A 14,952-nucleotide genomic window follows, 5' to 3' on the forward strand; every position below is an offset into this window, starting at 1 on the left:
TACAGACTTAAACTTCACCTAGATATACAGACCTAAACTAACCCTAGATATACAGACTTAAACTAACCTTAGATATACAGACCTAAACTAACCCTAGATATACAGATCTAAACTAACCCTAGGTATTCAGACCTAAACTAACCCTAGATATACAGACTTAAACTAACCCTAGATATACAGACCTAAACTAACCCTAGATATACAGACCTAAACTAACCCTAGATTTACAGACCTAAACTAACCCTAGATATACAGACTTAAACTAACTCTAGATATACAGATCTAAACTAAACATAGATAAAAAATAGCTAAACTATAGCTTAATGAATAATGGTCTTAACTAAACCTAGAGATATATAAATTAGAGCTAAACTACCTCAATAAAAGTATAGTTGTAAAATAGCTCAAGACAATGAAAAATCCTTGAAATCACACCCGAATAATATTCTCTACATATTAAACTCCCCCCTCCCACACATATCATTCATCTTTCGTCGGTTTAGCTACAGGGTAATAGGATTACAAGTATAAGGTGGCTGAATTAATCAGTACTAAACAAACAAACAATCAAAGCTCCGACAAATAAGGTTGGTTTCAGGGACTTATCTTCTCCCACATTTAATCTACATCTAAACTTTATTCCGATCCTTCTCCGGGTAGAACTTGATCTAGGAGGAAAAAAATTTCAATATTAAAAAAAGTACAAGACAGTACAGATAGCCTGAAGGAAGGATAAAGAAGGATTCATGTACAATATGGTTTGTGTTTGCCTGGATTATCATGGATTAGAGTAATCTGTTTACAAACCACAGACTTATATAGTTGATATACTTGATTCACAAAACAGGAAAACATGGACAAGTTAAAGAAGGAAAGGAGACGGGATTAACCCATGACTGATGCCGCAGGGATCAGGATAATTTCTAAATTGTATAATTAGTATTTCCTCTTGTACCGGGTTTATATCCTTGTTAGAAGAGGTACCTAGAGCAGGGTTCGTGGCTCATTCTATTCATTCAACCTAGTTCAACCTTGCTCAGGATATTTAGAGAGTTTGGAATATTAGAGATTGCATCATGGACGTTTCTCCTTTTTTTGTATTATCTGTTCTTAATTCTGTTTATTCGTTTATCTGTTAATTCGTTTAGCTGTTTATTCGTTAATCTGTTTATTCGTTTATCTGTTTATTCGTTCATATGTTTATTCGTTTATCCGTTTATCTGTTTATCTGTTGATTCATTTATCTGTTTATTCGTTTATCTGTTTATTCGTTTATCTGTTTATTCGTTTATCTGTTTATTTGTTTATCTGTTGATTCGTTTATCTGTTTATTCGTTTACCCGTTTATTCGTTTATCTGTTTATTCGTTTATCTGTTTATTCGTTTATCTGTTTATATGTTTATCTTTTCATCCCTTTATTTGTTTATCCTTCCAACTGTTTATCTGTTCATTCTTTATCCTTTTATCTGTTGATCCTGTCATCTGTTTATCTGTTCATCTTTTCAACTGTAGATCCTTTCATCTGTTTATTTGTTCATACTTTCATCTGTTTATCTGTTAATTCTTTCATCTGTTTATCTGTTCTTTCTTTAATCTGTTTATTTGTTCATTCATTCATCTGCTTATCTGTTCATTCATTCATCTGCTTATCTGTTCATCCTTTCATCTGTTTATCTATTCATTCATTCATCTATTTATCTGTTCATTCTTTCATCTGTTTATCTGTTTATTCTTTCATCTGTATATCTGTTCATTCTTTCATCTGTTTATCTGTTCATTCTTTCATCTGTTTATATGGTTATTCTTTCATCTGTTTATATGTTCATCCTTTCATCTGATAATATGTTGATCTGATTATATGCTCATCTGATCATCTGTGCATCTGTTCAACCGTTCAATCTTATTAACAGTGAATCTACAAATCTGTTCATGAGTAAAAAATGAATTATTGTTGAACTAAATTATTTCTAAAGAATAAAAAAGCTAAAAATTTAAATTATCTCGATAAATCAAATGGATATAAATGAAAGAAATTCCTGATTATAATAGTTTATTTTAAATCAAAGAAGAATTTGTCGTGGTAAAATCCTGTCTTTGTTCTCTCCTACTCTTCCATCATACCGGATCTGTACAGGGGAGACAGGACGGAGAGGAAACTTTGATATTTTCCGTCCCAGTGTACCAGGATAAAGATTAAACACGGGAGGTTCCGGGGAGATGAATGGATCCTGGAGCTGAAAAAGAATAGGGTTCGGAGCAGGTTCAGGATTATCTCAGCCTGTGGTTTCGCCGCTTCAGCTCAGGGTTCTCATAAATACTGAGAGAGTTGTAGCTCCTAGTGCAGGTAGCAAGGGTCAAATCTATACTCATCAATCAATTATAATCTGTACTTAATAATCATAATTTATAATTCATAGACAAATTGAATATAGTTTCTTCATAGACAAATTGAATATGATTCCTTCATAGACAAATTGAATATAGTTCCTTCATAGACAAATTGAATATAGTTCCTTTATAGACAATTTGAATATGGTTCCTTCATAGACAAATTGAATATGATTCCTTCATAGACAAATTGAATATGGTTCCTTCATAGGCATAGGGGCCCCCCCCCCCTGTCGGTACACAAGGGGGAGGTGCACTCCGGCGGCCCCCTCATTTACGGCCCTTATTAGAAAATCCCAGTTTGTTACAAAAATTCAATTCTTTAATATTTATGTTTGAGAGTATACAACACAACATGTGTATCTAATGGCGAATGTGAAAACTCATGTTCACAAAAGATGCCGCGAAGGGTTTAGTTTCCGGAGTCAAACTTGACATCAGCACGTTCACTGGAGCCCTAACATAAGTACACCTTTCCCTCAAAATGACCCCCCTGCATCCTTCCTTTCTTAATACATCATTGCATTTAAACATTTATTTTTCTGATCAATAAATATTCTTTTATAATAATTCATCAAAAATCGGAAAATCTCCGAATATCTTTGTAGCTCAGTTCGTCTGGAAAGAGTATTTTTATATCTCCTAATTTGTCGTAATTTCTTAAAACCTTGTTTTTCTCCAACCCCATTCCCTAGCTCTGGGGCTTTAATTAACCTTATCCTGATTTGAGGATACACTCTGAACCTGCATAATTAAGGAGTTTTATTAGGTTACCGATACTACAGGATACTACAGGACCTCCCAGGCTTCTCAGCCTTTAAACATTCACTCATTTGGTTAAATGATTAGAAATTAGTCGGCTATAGTGAATATATTAGATAAAGTCTTATACTTTACAAAACACTATTTAAGCTAAAATCAAGAGAGGAATTGAGTCTTTGCCGCAAACTCTGATTTCCCAATCCAAATATCTTTACAACCCAATTTCGTAGATCTTAGATATTTCAAACTGTAAATAATATTAGATCAAATAATCAAAGTTTGAAATTTCATAAGTTTACACCAACAGGTTGCAAAGATATAAGGATTATAACATTTGAGTTTATGGCAACGACTCAACTCCTTTAGTTCAGACATTTTTTTATTTAAACAAGTTGTACGTCAAAAACTGTGTTGATATTTCCAATCCTGTACACTATCTCGATATCCAATGTGGACACTTTTAAATTTAAGGATCCATGCTTGATCTCTCAATTAAAGATATCCTAGCAGGGTATGACTATCACGAGTATTCGAAGAGGAATTAAATAAATCCGTAGATCTGCATCAGATGGAGATTAATGTTTAATCCAGAGATTTACAGCACAAATGTTCTCACTTCTGACTAAAAAAGTTTCCATTATCATTGTAATTTTAACGCATTCACTCCAGTATGCCGAGTCCATTAGCGTCTGATCCAATCAGGGTTCAGTCATATGTTTGTTGTCTATTCTGAACCAATATAAATAGTATGGCGGTAACATCTATCTTTATATCTATTTCATTATCCAATTAGAGTTATGAATCCTTCAATCGGCGCTATCAGTAAATGGAAATATTTACTTCAACTGAAACTAAAGTGCATTGCTACTAAATAATTCTTGAACAATCCCTTTCACTTAAATATTTCTAAAGATGAGTCCAACATCTACTTGAAATAAGTTTATATGACATGTTAGAAGAGATCCAGTTATCCGTGAAGAGAAACAATTCCTTTATCCAAGACATTTAATACTGTTGTAAATTACTCATATTTTAGGAGCTCACTGTACCATAAACTCGGGGGTTCAGCACTAATGTATCTCCGGGTATTAGATACTACGCGGAGAAGTTTCCGTCCTGAGATGAGTAAAAGTATGTGAGATCGGAGTAAGATGAGTGTCGGGGTTTCAGGTTCTCCAGAGAGAGTTATTTACTGTATCCAGGGGGGGGGGAGGGGGAGAGGGATGGAAATGTGTATATATGTGAACACGGAGAGGAGAAGGAAGAGAGAGAGAGACAGGGACGGATCAAATATCAACTTTGTAATGTTTTGTAAACAGGATGGAGAGATTTAGGATGGATGAATGGGTTCAAGAATAAATGAATAAAATATGAAAGTTTAAGTAAATAAAAGGCGAATGTTTAATTTTCAAATCCTAAAAAAATGCGATCCTTATTCTTCCAAGAAACTGATTCATTGCCAGCTCTGAATTTACGATGAAAGGAATTGAGTTTTTGCCACATACTCTGATTTTTAAATCTTTTTATCTCTGCAACCCAATGTCGTAGACCTTTAATATTTCAAACAATGAAATCTGTTAGATCAAATAATGTAAGTTTGAAATATCAAAGGTTTACATCATCAGGCTGCAAAGATAAAAGGATTACAAAAATTGAATTTGTGGAAAAGACTCAATTCCTTTGCTGACAATAATATAATGGAATACTATTCAAATACGGAAACCAGTGGGGACATTATTCTTTTGACTAAACCCTGTTTGGATATGTTTCTCATTGATTTTACCCCCAAAAATTTAGACAATTTTATAAATTATCTCTAACATTTTAATTTCTCATAATGATCCTACATAATATCTAGATAATAATTATGTCAGTGAAACGTATTTAATGGGACTTGAAGGAATGTGAAATGAATTCAACTCTGCTTGAGACAAGTGTGCATCAGTTTAATAAGTTCTGTGTAGCTACTTGATTTACTGGATACTTGAGCCAGGACGGGTTTTATGGTTGGAGGAAGGATAAGTCAGGACGAGTTTAAGGGTTTGATAAACTCAGGTTAGCTGCTCTATATTCTTGGTTTGGATAAGCTCTAAGTTTAAACAGGACGATTAATGGGTTGAAAAGGCCTTTTTGATGTTAAAAAAAGGACGTTAATGGGTCAGATAAACTATGATTAGCTTTTGTAATTTGTATGCATAAAACAGGACGGGTTAAAGATTTGAATAACTTTAGTTAGATAGTGTATTCTTGAACTGTATCTACTGAAGCTCGGACCTAATAATCTCTGGGTCCTATAGGTAGATATATTGCTACTTAAGACGGAATATATTTTTAATATTATTTAGGTAGCTAGAAAATACCTTTTTTAGCCATGACGGAATTATGTGGACAAATAATCTCAAGGTAGAAACTAGCTACTGGAGCCAGGACGGAATTATGTGGACAGATAATCTCAAGGTAGAAACTACCTACTGGAGCCAGGACGGAATTATGTGGACAAATAATCTCTAGGTAGAAACTAGCTACTGGAGCCAGGACGGAATTATGGGGACACATAATCTCTAGGTAGAATCTAGCTACTGGAGCCAGGACGGAATTATGCGGACAAATAATCTCCAGGGAAACACTAGCTACTGGAGCCAGGACGGAATGATGGGGACAAATAATCTCTAGTTAGAAACTAGTTACTTGAGCCAGGACGGAATTATGTGGACAAATGATCTTTAGGTAGAAACTAGCTACTTGAGCCAGGACGGAATTATGTGGACAAATAATCTTTAGGTAGAAACTAGCTACTTGAGCCAGGACGAAACTATGTGGAAAAATAATCTCTAGGTAGAAACTAGCTACTTGAGCCAGGACGGAATTATGTGGACAAATAATCTCTAGGTAAAAACTAGCTACTTGAGCCAGGACGGAATTATGTGGACAAATAATCTCTAGGTAGAAACTAGCTACTGAAGCCAGGACGGAATGATGGGGACAAATAATCTCTAGGTAGAAATTAGCTACTGGAGCCAGGACGGAATGATGGGGACAAATAATATCTAGGTAGAAACTAGATACTGGAGCCAGGACGGTATGATGGGGACAAATAATCTCTAGGTAGAAACTAGCTACTGGAGCCAGGACGGAATGATGTAGACAAATAATCTCTAGGTAGACACTAGTTACTGAAGCTAGGAGCGAGTTATAGTTTTTAAAATCCCTAGGTGGTAGGTATAGATACTATAGCTACCGGAGCCAGAACGGAATCATGGGTTGAATCTAGGTTGCTACCGGCTACTGGATGATCCATGTTAATTCATTTAAATTTCTTGCATAATTTCTCCTTCATTTCCTAATGATAATCCAGGTCCATTTCAAACAAAATTTCAATATGCAAAAAGTTGCGGACTGAGAACAGAAAATCTGAAATGATGAAATTTCTAGGAATTCTTTTTTTGGGATTGGTTACCCGGCCATACTCTACATAACATACTCTTCATAACATAGTCTTCATAACATACTCTACATAACATACTCTTCGCCCCTGCCACGAACACAAACCCTAAGGTGTGCACATTGCACAGCATCAATGCAGGAATGTGAATGATGTTAAACCAACTCCTGGATAATTATCTGATTTTATTCAATGCAAATTAGAGAAAGATATCTTCTAATTGGTAAGGTTGGGATGGGTGGATGGGAGGATGGGGGGATGGGGGTGAAGAAAAGGGGGATTTTCTTTCATAACAGATTGTATCAATTCAAAAATCAGTCTTGTTTCGAAATTATCAATATTTGTCTTGCCTGTGCCTTTCTTGATGAAATCACAAAGAGAAGATTTTGTTTTTAAGTTCAACGATATGGGAAGAGAACTTGATATTCAAGGTATGAAAGAGGGGTGCGGATTGCTCTTAAAGTAACCTAGTAAAGATCTCTTCCAAACCATAAGTAGGTTTTCAAATAAATGTTTGCATCGTAGAAGGAAGAGAAGGAGGGGNATTTTTGATAAATTTTAAAAAATTGAAATGAATGAATAAATAATTAATGAAGATAAGCTGGACAGGACGGATTGTTAGATGAGTGTGCTGATACTTAGGACAGATAAGAGAAGGATCAAATAGTAAACAGAGATTCATTCACACCTTACTCTGTGTGTTTAAGGTTGGAACACACACACACCTCCTCAAGGCATATTAACACCTTGGTGTGTGTTGAGTATGGATAAACATGTTTATGTTTTGTCCTTATGTTTACTCTATCCTGGAGTATAAGAACCTTCTCCTGGTTCAACCTGAACACTCTTCCTTCAATCTGAGCCAAACCTAAATCTAAACCAAGCATGCAGAAACACCCCTTTTAAAGACCTCAACCGAAGCCAAACAAAAACGCTTGATTTGACAATTAAACTGTTTTAATCCTTCCTAATTCTTTTTTAAAAATCAAGAACTGTCCCCTAACAGTGTCTAATAAATCATATTATTCTAAATGGATGAAGGGGCATAAACTCTCTAATAAACCTTTACTACCCTTCTCCTGTAGTTTTATAGGACCCGGAGAAGATGAATTCCTGTGCTAAATATCTACCCAGAGAACTGAGAGAACCATAAACTTACAAGGATTTGACGTTGAACCGTAAACCTGGAGACATCGTGAATAAACTACATTCTTTATCCCTCTCGATTTTATAAATTGTGTTTCATCCTTTTTATATACCGGTGACATCATTTCAAAGGTTTATTAAGCGGAACCAAATATACTCCACACATTTTCTAGATCTATCCTTCACTTGAGACAGTGAGTAAATATTTGATCTTAAGTAAGAGCTCTTTTAAAATGTGGGATGGGTGTTGGTCCCTTCCCTCCCCACCCGGATCAAAATGGGGGGGGGGGGTCAAAGTTAGTGTTCTTTTTCCAGAACATTAAAAGGAACCTAATAGTTTCCGTATTTATGTATATAAAGTAGTAATCCCTAGTCCGAATTTAATGAATTTGAGCCGCGTCTTAAATCCGCCAAAAACCGGTTTCAATGAAGCGCCGGCTTAAATCTGGAAATATTGAATAAAAATTTAAGAGGAACCAACCATATTTGAGCCGCGTCCTAAATTTATGCCCATGCTCATAACCCTGAAGAGAAGAAGGAGATAAGCGTAAATAAGAACCTCTGTAGCGTGTTTAGAGTGTAGAAGGTCCAGCTAGCTTGCAGCTAGGTCCAGCCAGCTGGCAGCTAGGTCCAGCTAGCTGGCTTCTAGGTCCAGCCAGCTGGCAGCTAGGTCCAGCCAGCTGGCAGCTAGGTCAAGCTAGCTGAAAGCTAGAATTTTTAAAGCCGGGTCGCAGATGACCAAATTATACTTAATCAATTTCAAATCCAAGTTTTTACTTTTATTGCAAGTATTTAGAGTTCTAGAATTCAAATTTGGGAACCTTTTTTAATGTAAACACTTTAAATTGAGTGGGTCAACTTTTATATGGAAAATCGGTTAAACCGTACTTGAAGACCAAGCGCGGGTAAACGGCGGGAGTAACTATGAGTCCCCTGGGCAACGCTGGGTTCCCAAGCTAGTTTATCAATAAAATGTTAACAACTTTCTATTTAAGGTTTGATTTCTAGTAAACATTTATACAGCAGAGACATAGAAGGGAAGAGATATTATTAGTTATGTAGAATTAGATTTTACAAAACAAGTAATAAATGTACAGCCTTTTATCCCTTTTAAATCAAGAATTTAGTTGAATTATTTCAAGAGATAAAATAAGAAACAAAATACACCCCTTCAGTAATAATAAAGGGGGAGGGAGTCATGGATGGGTAAATTTTGTCTAAATCTTTTTAAAAATAGGATTGAAAGAATATAGTACGAACTACGAACCCAGAAAAGAAATGAATCGTCCTTGACTGAAAGTATGAAAGTTGATAAATCTGGTTCAATTCTAGCAGGATATCCTTCTCCAGGTTCCCCCGACCTATCCGACCCCTGATCCGAGGACTCCTAGATGATGAAACCATCAGGAGCAGGAATTAGGGTTTTCAACAATCCTTGATTGATATTTGAACAGTCTTGTACATATTGTATTATAGATCAATAAACCTACTCCACCCTGCCTGTGGTTTCATGACAACTCCTGGATACTTATCAGTTTTCTTCCTATTGTCCGAACCCTGAGGATCTCACGCTCCCTGTGCTTTAGTGGGACCTGGAGACAAAACAATCCTGGGAGAGGGAGTCAAGTTTCTCTGCTTTTCTTTCTTTGTCGTTAACCAATTTATTCTTGCTTCTTCACTCAAACTAATTGTTAAACTGTATTTCCAAAGTATTTCTGAGTAACTCTACAAAAGAACACAACAGAATCCCTTTAAACAAGGGGTTTAACTCGACACTTTCTAGTTTTTATCCTCAAAAAAATCATGAAAATATGTTTTCTTATCAAAAAGTCGTTTATTAAGAAATTACACCCCCATCATATGTACTCATATAAAGATTTAAAGGGTTGCAGTACCGAATCATTTGTGTGTCAATGTTAAAACTTTAAAGGAAGTAGAATTTCCCTTTAAACACGTTTTTATGTTTAGAATTGATCGATTCTTCACAATAATGGGATGGCAGAATTAATTTTAAGTGACCTTCCTTTTGAAGTGAATTAAGTGTTGAATTTCGACAGTTTCTGATTTGTCTCTGATGCATAAAAATCCAAAAGAAATCATGATTGGGAATTTTAAAATGATCAATTTTTACATAAAAAAGGTTCAAAAGGTACCATTGTAAATCGGACAAGCCCCTCTTTTCAAATGAAGGTTCACTTGAATTTATGTCGAAATTCCCTCTAATCATTCGCCGATATTCTCCTGGCTATTAATTAGTTATTATTCTGCAATATTTTAAACAAATGATTTTTAAACAAATCTAAACTAATCCATTAAATATACGTTTGTTTGTAGATATATGTCTGTGTGTGAATAAATCTTTATAATAACAATAGTAATTTATTTATCTCCTCTTAACCCTTTATTAGTTTTCTTCAGTTTTATTCTTAATCCTACATTTAATCCTCACATATTTTCTCTAAAACAATCCTTTCACACTTTAATTGTTTTAATCCTTTAACCTTTAAATCGTTCAATCCATTAATCCTTCAACCCTTAAAAAGTAAATAAAACATGTTCAATTTAATAAAAAATATTCTTTTAAATTCAATAAATTAAACATTACGCGATAATTAAAGAGACTGTAAGCGTAATTTCAAGGGACCCTCCATGCAAAGATGGCAATGCCCGATTTTCATCTGTATCCTTAATAGTTTTGTCTGATCAAGTATAAATTAGATTTGTATGTTTTTATTTACTTAAATCGCTTCTTTTCAGTTGTGATTTCTTTACAAAAGTGACTTGCGCATTTCTTGCTTTTAAGAAATAATGAAGAAATTCACAACAAAAAACTTTTCGAGTCAGAAAGCTAAGTGATCTTCCAAATTAATTATTTTGGTTTCAAGGTATCGTTGTAGATCGGACATTGCTACCTTTGCATAGAGAAATACTTTTATTTACGCTTACAGTCCCTTTAATACTGAAAATGAGTGTTCTAACTCTACTGTACCCCCCTCTCCATCCTAGCTATACCCAACCCACCCTCCATTCTTTTCTTTTCCGGTTCACTCTCATGTAAACTCTGTAATCTGGTTTAATTAAGAACTATCTTGATATCATGAGAAACCATCCTAAATCTATCTATCTATCTATCTATCTATCTATATTTCTATCTATCTATCTATCTATCTATCTATCTATCTATCTATCTATCTATCTATCTATCTATCTATCTATCTATCTATCTATCTATCTATCTATCTACCTATCTATCTATCTATCTATCTATCTATCTATCTATCTATCTATCTATCTATCTACCTATCTATCTATCTATCTATCTTTCTATCTATCTATATATCTATTTATCTATCTATCTATCTATCTATCTACGGAGACCGGAAGAAGGACGGAAAAGGACGTGGATACTGAAAATAAAGGAAGCGCTATGTAAACAAAGGAGAAGGTTTCCTAGTCCCTGGGTTCAGGAAACTTCTCCAGGTATAAAACTATACGAAGGGAAGAGTAAGAAGAACCATATTGTAAACACAGAGGTATAAGTTAGAAAAGAATATTAGTCACAGAAATGATTAGAGAAATATTGTATGTTAAAATAAAAAGAAAAAACGTTAGAATTGAAAAAAGAGAAATAAGATAAACTTACTAACACTAACCGAACTAAATTAGAAAGGAAAACGAATAACATGTAAGAATAAGTAAAGAGAGATATCAAAGAGAGAAAGAGAGTGGAGGGGAAGCGAGAGATAGAAAATACAAAATTAGTGAAAAGATATAAAGGAGTGGAGAGATTTAAAAAGTGTGGAGTATAATAGTCCTTCGTATTATATACCTGTCTTCCGGTAATTATAAGCTAGTAAACTAGATAGATAGATAAGCAGGGTAGTTGGATAAATAGCTATATAGATAGATAGGTAGAAAGAAGGAAAAATGGGTAGCTTGCTAAAAAACGAACCAGATACATATAAATGGACGCATATTTAGCTTATAAGATGGATATATATGAAAAAAATGGATAGATATATAGAAAATATATAGATAGATAGATAGATAGAATTGCTTCAGGGTAGAAATACTGCTTCCTGTGTAGTATATGAAGGTATATGGAAAATACAAGCTTGCTCTTTTATATTAGATCCAGAACTATCTTGATGATATTGTTATTAGCCTTCATCTTTTTTATATCAGATTTGCTTTTATTTTTTTTTCACAACTCTGTGAGTTTTGGAGAAAACAATGATCAAGTTCCATAAGTATCGACATTCGACAATAAACTCTGATTAAAATAATTTTTTTCCAGTTCAGGGTTTGATATTAGATAATTATATCCCAAATCAGTATATGAATTTTAATTCCACCGAAGGCTTTCGCATGAGAGCTAAATTCTGAAATTAAGTTGAGAAACAGGAAAATATTGACGTTTTCAATTTCCTTTTTTTCACTTCCGCTTTGGAATATTTGCTTAAGAAACTTTAAGTTAACAGTAGACTATGGAGAACATATGGTGACATGAGGTGAAACCTGAATCCGTCCTCAGACAAAACATAAACAAACATAGTCTGTACGTGAACTAACATCTTGGGATAGATACTTATATCAGAAACATTTTGCTTAAAGGAATTTTCAGCATAATTTTACGTTATTCACACTTTCTAGAGCTAAGGATCATTTTTTACCAGTCGTGGCTTCTTTTTAAATTAGGTATCTTTTGGATGCGTCTAATTCAAGAAGTAATATATACCCAAAAAGGTTTATGAAACGTTAATGGTACATTTTAAGTTGAATGTAACTTAAAATTAGGTCGAAAAAGCACAAACCAAAGATAATATGATTCATCAAAATTAATACGAAAAATCATCAGAACTAAGTTTACACGGTTTACACCGGGACGAAATAAAACGTCAACAGCCTGGTTTTCGGCCAAGTGTAACAATGACTCATATCTGTTCTCTCGTCCCATATTGTTAAACATTCAGGCATAAAATCTAGCGTCAAAACCATGAAATCTGAATCATGTTTCTTTAGAAAACAGTCTGCCAGGTTTGCTCAGTTGACAGGTGCCGGAGCAGGGTTCATCTATTCAACCTTATCCGTACTCAGAGCGAATATAATCCTGTACCCTGAGCTGTACCCCCTTAGATTAGGGATATCACGTAGGAATAATGAACTACATACTCTGCCACGTGTCTCATTATCAAACACAACCCAATTCTTATTTACTGTCTTGTTAATGACGCTACCGTTCCATTCGTGCGTTGCTGTCTCCTCTCAACTCTCCGCGTAAATCCCCTTCTTCCCCCCGGCCCGGCCCGACCCGCCGACACACCGGATGGGCGCCCGGTATCCCACGGTCCGTCAGTTTACTGTTGACGTTCAAGGAGTGCAGACGTGTGTGGAAATGTACCTGAAGATCAAATGATTTCAAAAATTAAAGAAAATGTTGAAGCATTGTCATTCTCGGTCTGGTTTCCCAACCGGCTCTCCAACCTCGATATCAAACAGCCTCTCCTCTTTAGAGTGCTCCCAGAGTTCGGGCTCCGAGGTCAGTTTTGATGCAAGTTTTGGATCATCCTGCACCCAGTCTCCTGTGCCCTCAGATATGTCAAGCCGAGGATCTCTAACCTCAAGTGAACCTCACTCCATGTGCTCCAGTAGTTCCTCTCCTCCCTCCAACTCCAGAGTATCAATCAAAGTGTTTGCGTCCTGTCTCCGACCTGACATTGAATACAAGACCCTATGTGTCAGCCATAACACGAGGTCTAGAGAACTAATCTGGCAACTGCTTGCCAAGTTTAAGATGAAACACCGGGATCCAAAACTATTTTATCTAACCATGGATATAGTGATAAGTAAGGCTGGAGAACCTGTATCCCGAACCCTGGTTCTAGACGAGGATGCTCGACCTGCTGAGCTAGCTCTATGCAACCCCTGGGGGGAGTGTAGGTTCACCCTACAGATGAAGAAGGGTGGACTAGTGAGAATCCATGATAGTGTTCTAATGAACGAATCTCAGTATAAAAGTTTACTGATCAGTGAGGATACAACTGTGGAGGATGTAGTGAGAATACTCCTCCACTGTTACAACCTGGAGAGATTTCAAAACAATAAATTTAGTCTCTATGAACATTGTAAAACACAGAACTATGAGAGAAAACTAAACTACGAGGACCGTCCTCTCTCCGTCCAGGACTCATGGTTGGATCCTTCGCAGTTTCGTCTTGTTCTCAGACGAACTCCAAACCTTGTACCTAGACGAGGGAGCATACATCAACTTGGACTCCCATCCGTCCCTGTCCACTCCCACGCAACCACAGACATGGGAGCCAGGGCCATACAGGCCAACCTGGTGGAGAGGTACAGCAAGTTCTGCCAGAAGTACGAGAGTTATTTCTACGTTTAGAACTCGTGATTTAAAAAGAGTGATGAGTCTCCAAGATGTGACAATGTCAAGGCATTTACTCAATTGTGTTTAAAAGTGCGCAGAGTTAAAGAGAAGAAGGATGACTCCCTTCTTTTACAGTTATTTTACCATTTCTAGATGGTACTGATGCTATCTCTCCAATGTAAGGGTGTATCAGGACCCCGTGGTGGGTTATCAACCCTGAGCTGGTACCTATATTGATATTCTGACAATCTGATTTCAAAGACTTGCAGATTTTGACAATAAGTCCTTGTATTAGTCTGTGGAGAGAAAAATCTCGTTGATGAAACACAGCCCTGAGAGAAACCAAGAAGTTTTCTGGTTCCTGATCAAGTTGAAGCAGGGACCAAGAGCGCTCTTGTATCTTCTGATAAACCTTGTTACATGATTATTCTAGTCTATATTCTCCCAAAGATAATGTTAAAGCTTTAATTTATATAATAAATATGATTACTATTGAATATTTGTCTTGAGTCATTTCATGAATTGCACTGATAGAACTGAACAGTGAACACTTCAGAACATATTATAAATATCATGATCAAGATATCTTATCTTTCAGTTGACAATAGTTTTGTTAGAGCAACACCTCACACTTCAATTCAATTTGAAGAGAGGATTACAGGAGGGGGAGTTGCAGTTTTATATTTAGAGAAGAGGGGGGAGGGGTAGTTGCCATCTTAAATTGAAGGGTGGGGTGTAAGAAAAATTGAGAGGAATGCGTTAGAAATAACTGTTGGAAGGATAAATAAAGATATTGGACGAGATTAAGAAAATTCATAGACACAGATGTCA

The 14,952-nt window shown here is 35.6% G+C and overlaps 1 protein-coding gene across 1 annotated transcript; it reads left to right on the forward strand.

The window, feature by feature from the left end:
- The first annotated feature begins 12,786 nt into the window (after positions 1-12,786).
- LOC111695143 (uncharacterized) lies at positions 12,787-14,618 on the forward strand. The gene has a single exon (XM_023464355.1). It carries the CDS (start codon positions 13,174-13,176, stop codon positions 14,134-14,136), a length of 963 nt encoding a protein of 320 aa, XP_023320123.1. The 5' UTR covers positions 12,787-13,173; the 3' UTR covers positions 14,137-14,618.
- The last annotated feature ends 334 nt before the right edge of the window (positions 14,619-14,952 follow it).

Source organism: Eurytemora carolleeae, unplaced genomic scaffold (genome assembly GCF_000591075.1).
Source record: "Eurytemora carolleeae unplaced genomic scaffold, Eaff_2.0 scaffold217, whole genome shotgun sequence".
Lineage (NCBI taxonomy): Eukaryota > Metazoa > Arthropoda > Copepoda > Calanoida > Temoridae > Eurytemora > Eurytemora carolleeae.